We start from the raw sequence: 7,500 nt of genomic DNA, 5'->3' as shown, positions 1-7,500 counted from the left end.
ATGGTTATTGCGAGAGGAAAGTGATGTATGGTGGGGGGGGGGATGGGGTGCTTTAGAGTGGCTGATGTGAAGCTACGTTAATGTTGCCCAAGTAATTGGATGGGATTATGTGGTTCCACGAGGCGAACAGCAGTTTGGCATTAAGGGGAAGGGAACACTTGGGTATGGGGTGGGGGTTGTGGGGGGGGGGGAGAGGGGTAGTTGTGCATTCCCTTTAGTCCATTAAATCTATTGCTTGTAGTTGCTGGAGAATAGTGTGAAAGATTCTTGTAATGTTTTTGTACTTTATATGTATACTTAGGAAATTTCTTTTTTTGTTCTTATTTAAAAAAAACTGCTTTTGTTTTCTTTGCTAAATATCTTGTCCTTTCAAATAAAAAACATTGTGTACTATCAGGTTTAATGAGTTGCAGTATTGCTAAACCTGTTTGAGGCTTCAGGAGAGAGATCATCATTAGTATGTCTTAAGAATACAGAAACAGCTTCGCATTCTAAGGATGTTCTTGTTCTACAACTAGCGTGAGCTTCTTTAAAAAAGCCATTTATTAAAAGTCAGTCGTCATGATGTTGATGCACTAAGTTAGGGCAAATTCATGGTATTCTGTCCCTTGGACAGTTTGTGTATGCCCAGTCATGGGAACTTTGATTATTGAATAAATTTTGTGGTGTTTGGGACTTTGTTGCTGGTAAATGTCTGTACAGTAAAGGAATACCATTAATGGTTACAGAAATGTGGTAACTGCTGTGTCCTTGGCACTTGGGCCAAAACCAATTAAATATCCATGTAAATTCTGGCAGTAGAGGTTGAACTAGATCTGTATTTGACAAAATTAATTCATGGAAGTCTGCAGGGTGTGTGAGTTAGCCTTTAGTGCATAGGCTACAGTGATGGCTTTCCTTTGAGGGCATCTACCATTAACCATTAGTGTATTAGAGTAGGTTTGCTTACAAGACATCTGTTAGGATTTAAAGAAGTAATAAAATGTCTTCACACTCAAACCAAATACCCATGCAGCAAGTAGCAATTCAGCCCCAATTTTTTAAACATAAAATGATGGTGCCAGAAATTTTCCTCTTCACGGTGACTTTTGATAAGTCTAGCCTTTTGGCCAGGAAGTTCGCTCTGTGTAGCAGAACTTCCTACATGATTCGCCTTAGCGAGTCGTGACGCCTTAGGTGTGTCTGGCTATAAAATGAAGCCTAGTTTGTCACATTACATTACATATAATTTAGAGTTCAGTGTATTGATACAAACTAGAATATTTAATGCTTTTTACCAAGGTTTAGCATAGACCATTCACTTCACTGATGTTTGTGGGCATATCTTCGTATGGATAGCACATGATTATCCTATATAATCCTAGTCTTGTTAACCAAATGCTGTTTTCAAGTTACTTGTGTACTATTGGAAATGAATTTGAACTGGAAACCTTTTGCTAGCAGTGGACTATCTAATAGTTTTAACAATTATTGATAATTATGAAAATGATGGCACATACAAAATATATATTTTTTTACCTGTAACGGTATCTGCTAATGGCACAGTATATACAGTACTCAAACATTTGAGGTAATTTTTTTTTTTTGGATGAGGTTAAGTATTTTCCTCTTGTGTAATTAATAGTGGAAATCCTGACGCTTGTTCTTTACAGTATCGGCATATTTATATAGAATTACTGACAAAAAGAACAAACTTGAACTGTTTCAGAGTTGACTTAGACAGTGAATACCCTTTATTTATACAAATAATGACCAATGTTGATTAGGTCATTCCAAACGAGAGTAATGAAGTAGGTGAAATAATTTTTTATAATTTCTTCAATGACCTGTGAAAGTCGTTACTTGCCCGTAATATGGAAAGATAATTTTGCCCTTTGTAATTATGAGACATAAAGTTACTTGTATACTTAATAGTATATATTTCAAGTTGAATGTGATTTTATATACCTAAAGAGGGGGGGGGGGGGTCATAACTATTCATTTTGTAAACAAAAATGGGAGGTGCTATGGGCATTCATTTTGACTTTGTAGTGAATACTTTGCATGAACTAAATTATTGATAGCCGGAGTGGAAGGAGCATTTCTGTGTTTTGAGGTTATTTTCATCAGTACTGGACAGATGCCAGCATTATTTTAAGATGGATGTAACCCCTTATTACTTGTCTTGCAGGAACACTCAGAGCCTGAACAGATGCGCAAGCTGTTCATTGGTGGGTTAGACTACCGTACCACCGATGAGAGCTTGAAGGCATACTTCGAACAGTATGGCGAGATCGTTGATGTCGTCGTGATGAAAGACCCCAAGACAAAGCGCTCAAGAGGGTTTGGTTTTGTGGCCTTTTCTCAGGCATACATGGTTGATGAGGCACAGAAAAACAGACCTCACAAGGTAAGCTTTTTTTTTTAAATAATTATAGACGTAGATGTATAATTTGAGTTCTTATTTTCTGATTTTTAATAAATTGTTTCTACCAAATGCACTCTTCTTTCATATTTTTTCTCTGCCATTTAGATTGATGGGAGGTCTGTGGACACAAAGCGTGCTGTCCCTCGAGATGAAATTGGGAAGCCTGAGTCTGGGGTCACAGTCAAGAAGCTGTTCGTAGGTGGTATAAAGGACGACGTAGATGAGGAGGTAAGCGTTTATTATTATTGTAAAAAATATGATAATTATCAATTAATTTGTTAGTTATTAATTATATTTGTATTGCTATTATTATTAATTTTCTTTACCCTTCCTCAAGTTTTTTGAGATTTTTCAATTTTTTTGAGACCAATGTAGATGTTCATGTTAAATTTTATTACAGGATCTGCGAGAGACCTTTGGCAAGTTTGGAACAGTTGTGTCTGTTAGCATCCCAACAGAGAAGGAATCACAGAAGAAGAGAGGCTTCGCTTTTGTAGAGTTTGAGGATTATGATGCTGTAGATAAGGCATGCTGTGAGTGCCGTAAGTCTAACGTTGACATGTCTTGGAAATATCCAATCCTGTTATAACCCATCTTGAGAGAGGTGGGTTAGCAAGGTCCAAAGGGGGTGATTAGCCGGTGAAAATCCCTCCACTTGGATCAGCGTTAGGTTTTCATATTTACCATATGTTTTTATTTTGACAGTGCACAAGAACATACAGATGAAGGGGAAGCGCGTAGATGTCAAGAAGGCCCTAAGCAAGAACGAAATCCAGATGCAGCAGCGTGGCCGAATGGGTGGCATGGGAGGAATGGGTAGAGGTGGTGGTGGAAACGGACCTTGGGCTGGTGGTCGGAATGACAATTGGGGAAACAACCAGAGCGGTGGATGGGGAGGTGAGCAGAAACTTTCCCTTTTGGAATTTCGAGCACTTTCTTTGGAAGTGGTGGTTGCTGTAGTATTTTCCATTATTTCAGTTTAGATAGAGGTTGATAGTATTCTTCACTATTATTTTTATAATAGCAATTAATTTTGATTCTAGATAATCGTGGAGGTTGGGGCAACCAAGGCAACTATGGCACCCCTAACCAGAGTGGTCCAGGTGGTTACAACCAGGGTGGCTATGGCAACCAAGGCCCATGGCAAGGTGGTCCCCCCAACAACCAAGGTTGGAATAACCAAACCAACCAGGGTTGGGGCCCACAGGCTGGTAACTATGGTGGCACACCAAACAACTGGGGTCAGGGACCTAGTGACTTCGGCAACAACTACGGACAGAGCTATGGTGGTGGACCCATGAGGAACCAGGGATATGGACAGACCAACAGGCCAGCACCATACAGTGCCGGTAAGGATCATGAAGACATAGGTAGGCTGGAATTGTTACTAGTCTTTGAGTATTGAATTTTATATTTGAAAGTATAATTCTCAAAACATTACTGAGTTGAGTTGGCCTTGGAATTTCAGGTGGAGCTCCAGGCTACAACAACCCTGGTCCTAACAACTATGGAGGTGCTGCAAACATGAACCAGGGCCCCAACAGACGATACTAGACTTTTGCTGGTGCGTATTTCTTTTTGTTGTTCCATAGTTTTGGCACAGATTTCCATTGCTAGACGTGGTATTTGTGGGCAAAGCATTGATCTTAAATCATGATATATGTTTAAATTCAAGAGATAAAGGTTGATTTTTGAGAGTGTTAATAAAATTAGACATTTGACTACTAACCTTATACAGTTAAATGTTGACTAATTTATTATTTTCCACCACACACTAGGTACATAGCAGGTTAGCCATGCAGGCAGGCAGACAGGCAGGGCTTGAGTCAGGGCCCCAGAACAGTCAGGATATGCTAGGACTGAGGCAGGCAAGCTGAGCTAGGGTCATAGGGAGGCCGACAGGCTCCTCGACACCAAGATAAAGCGAGCCAGTGTCAAGAAACATTCCATTCGTCGCATGGACTAGCCACTTGCCTCCATTGTAGGAAAAATATGAACACTGGAAAATTTAAAAAAGATATTTTCTCTGTACTTGCATTTTATATATTTAGGATAATGTGTAGAAGTGTCAACTATCTCAATATGGAATTAACCAAAGCATAGTCAGTTCTTTGTAATGTGTGTGCAGCATTGTATTTTCATTTTACAAATAAATTAATCCTAAGAATGGTGTATTATGACATCCTCGGAGGCATATCTGGGAGAGAAAAGGCTACTAGGCAGTGAATTCTTAGGAACTGTCTAGGTCTAAACCTCAGGTAGGTTCTTGTGTTCGGTTTTGTGGTGTAGGCAGTAATGTATCATAGGGTTGGGTACACCGTTCATTTTTGAGTGGTTAGCACATTGTGTAGTGGTGCTAGGTCACGCTTTAGTGTGAGTGCACTTTTCAGCTTTTGTACCTCAATGCTACTGTCTTGTGTTCAAAGTACCAAGTTCAAAGACGACAAACTTAAGTGGTTTAAGTTCTCGGCTGTGGCATGCTTACCTCGTTGACTAATTCGGTGATTTTCCCCAGGTATTGATGACGCCACACCCTCCAGTACCAAAGATGAAGGTCAGCAGTGGCCCTAGTCAGACCTGCCACGCCTACCTGTGATACATATTTTTTTACTTTTTTAAATTATATATGAAAAGATTACTTTTTTTTTTCTTTGAATCCTCCAAAGTATTCCAACAGATCTGTTCTCATTTCCTGGGGACTAGCAAAACTCAGCTTGTTCACCATAACAGAAATATTTCTCAAGGCAAATAAAAATTGTCATTGTAAAATTATGTAAAGTAAAATATAATATTTTGGGGCATGTCCTGTCACGTTGAAAAGCAGCATGGGCATTAAAATTTTATCCCATCCAAAGTACTACTAAAAAGAATTGCAAGATAACATTTTGACATCCTTACGTGAACTGCAAATATTGCATGCATTATGCAAAAACATACTAATATTCACAAGTTAAAATTTTGAGTTTTGCATGTTCATTTAATTGATAAAAGCTTGTTTGTTAATGAATTGCATATGCATGAACCATTCTGAAGGATAAGTTTAAATACTAATGCAATTATATACCTCTACCTCTACCTCTCAATAGTGCCTTGTTTGTAGTGCACCAAAGTTCAGATTCTTAGTGAATTCCTAAACAAAGTATTTTTTCAAATATGTTTGAAGGCTCCATTCCAGTCTATTTTGGAGAAAGGGAATGATTCAAGAGATGAATTAACAAGAGACTGCTAATGGTTCAAGAAATCTTAAATCCAATATTGCAGAGTAAATAAAACTAACTAGATGATTCAGAATACCTAATCCTGGAAACCCCTTTTTAGTGTAGATGTTAGTTCCTGTAATAAAGTGAAAGATTACTTAAGTGCATAATATTTAAAGGAAGATGAAGCAGAGAAACTATGATTTAGATGTCTGATTATATAAAGGAAATAGAAAAATATTTAATACAATTATTCCTAATTTATGCATGATTAAATGTATATCTAATATATATATGTATTGATAAGACATGTACAATGTACTTGCTCGTTGTCGTGGAGGGGCTTGGAAGACAGACCAAGGCCAGGTGTAGGGGATCACTCCTACCTTGGACCTCGGCCCTTGCCTCTCATATTTTGCATGGTCTTTTCTCCTCCCCCTTTCCTTTTCCTTTTCTTCATCCCCTTCTGTCCATTTACCCAAATCATTCTCATTTTTACCCTTTGCCATAATGCTATATGACCTTTGATATAAATTTGTTTTAACTATTAACCATTCTGGGAATCCACAAACCTCGCCTTTTGAACCAAAAACCTTAAAGCCCCCCAAGCTCCACTCTTATTACTATATCTTGAATATTGTGTCAATGACCATAGATGCTGATGCAGAAAATGTTGAATATTAAGATACTTGTATATATAATTAACAAAAGATGAAGTCTATTTAAACATGCTTTGGTATAGATTCCTTCCCAATCCCTTGTTTGTTCAATCTTTTCTCCTTCATTTCCTTTTCTTCACCCCCTTCTGTCCACTTACGCAAATCGTTAACTTCTATTTACCTTTTTCACCACAATAATTTACCATAGTAATGTCTTGTACATTTGTTTTTGACCATTGATCATTTTGTAAATATACAAACATTTTTTTCCTGGGAGCTTCTCCCCCCACGCCCTACCCTATCACTATATTTTGTATATCCCACTAACAACTGCAAATGTTGATGCAGCTGAAAATTTTCAATAAATACAAAATTTCTCCCCACCTTTCCCCCTCCTCCTCCCCCTCTCCCTCTACCTCTCTCTCCCTCTCCCCCTCTCTCCCCCTCTCCCTCTCTCCCTCTCTCCCTCTCTCCCCCTTCCCCTCCCTCTCCCTCTCCCTCTCCCTCTCCCCCTCCCCCTCCCCTAATACCATGCCAATTGTTGCCGTGGGGGATTAGGAGGCGGTAACAGACTCAGTGCTGGTGATTATCCATGTCTTGGGCCTCAGCCCTCGACTCGTCTTTTTCCCTCTCTTCTCCAACCTCTTAACTGCCCGAGGTGTGAGAGCCTTCTTGAAAGAATGAAAGGCTGACTGTGCTAGTCATGAACGGCCTGGGGGGGGGGGTCATGGACGCAGTATTTCCCTTTAGCAATATATCATTTACTCCTCAAGGGGACCCTTAGGGGTGGACTGTTTCTTCTCCAACATACTCAAGATTCCCCGACCCTAGGCCCTCTTTTGACCACGACTGAACACAACTCGCTATCAGATCATTCAAGTCCAGATCATCCACCCAGGTCAGTACTCAACCTCCAGGAGACATTCCTTTTCCAACATCCTCTACTTCATCTCCTCCACCCCTACAACTTCATTCAAACTACCCCATCCTCCCGTGTTACTACTGTACAGCCTTATTGTCCACCACACCGCAGTACTTCCTGTCTCTACACTACTTCCACATGTCCCCCTCCTTTTAGTGCCCCCACCTATACAAACATACTTGAATACTCTATTTAGCCCAGCCAAATGGGATTTATTTTTCTTGATTCCCTCCACAGCCCCCTACTCCTGCCTCGTCACAATTATATCCCAAATCCAAGCTGAAACATTATCATTCCTGAGACTTCATTGGCAAA

General features: G+C 39.6%; 1 protein-coding gene across 6 annotated transcripts in view; it reads left to right on the top strand.

Moving 5' to 3' along the window:
* Window positions 1-5,045, top strand: part of LOC119595732 (heterogeneous nuclear ribonucleoprotein 87F-like) — a 6,752-nt gene extending 1,707 nt beyond the window's left edge. For 2 of the 6 annotated variants that reach the window (XM_037944842.1, XM_037944844.1), the window contains exons 2-8: window positions 2,171-2,389; window positions 2,513-2,635; window positions 2,808-2,949; window positions 3,113-3,304; window positions 3,451-3,777; window positions 3,876-3,971; window positions 4,186-4,574. In XM_037944842.1, the coding sequence (XP_037800770.1) occupies window positions 2,171-2,389; window positions 2,513-2,635; window positions 2,808-2,949; window positions 3,113-3,304; window positions 3,451-3,777; window positions 3,876-3,961 (1,089 nt within the window). In that variant the 3' untranslated portion in view covers window positions 3,962-3,971; window positions 4,186-4,574. Of the gene's footprint in view, window positions 1-2,170; window positions 2,390-2,512; window positions 2,636-2,807; window positions 2,950-3,112; window positions 3,305-3,450; window positions 3,778-3,875; window positions 3,972-4,185; window positions 4,575-4,922 lie in introns of those variants that run through there. The other 4 variants (XM_037944847.1, XM_037944843.1, XM_037944845.1 and 1 more) reach the window with 4 other exon arrangements.
* The last annotated feature ends 2,455 nt before the right edge of the window (window positions 5,046-7,500 follow it).

Source organism: Penaeus monodon, chromosome 36, assembly GCF_015228065.2.
Source record: "Penaeus monodon isolate SGIC_2016 chromosome 36, NSTDA_Pmon_1, whole genome shotgun sequence".
Lineage (NCBI taxonomy): Eukaryota > Metazoa > Arthropoda > Malacostraca > Decapoda > Penaeidae > Penaeus > Penaeus monodon.
This window is presented reverse-complemented; position numbering and strand designations above follow the sequence as displayed.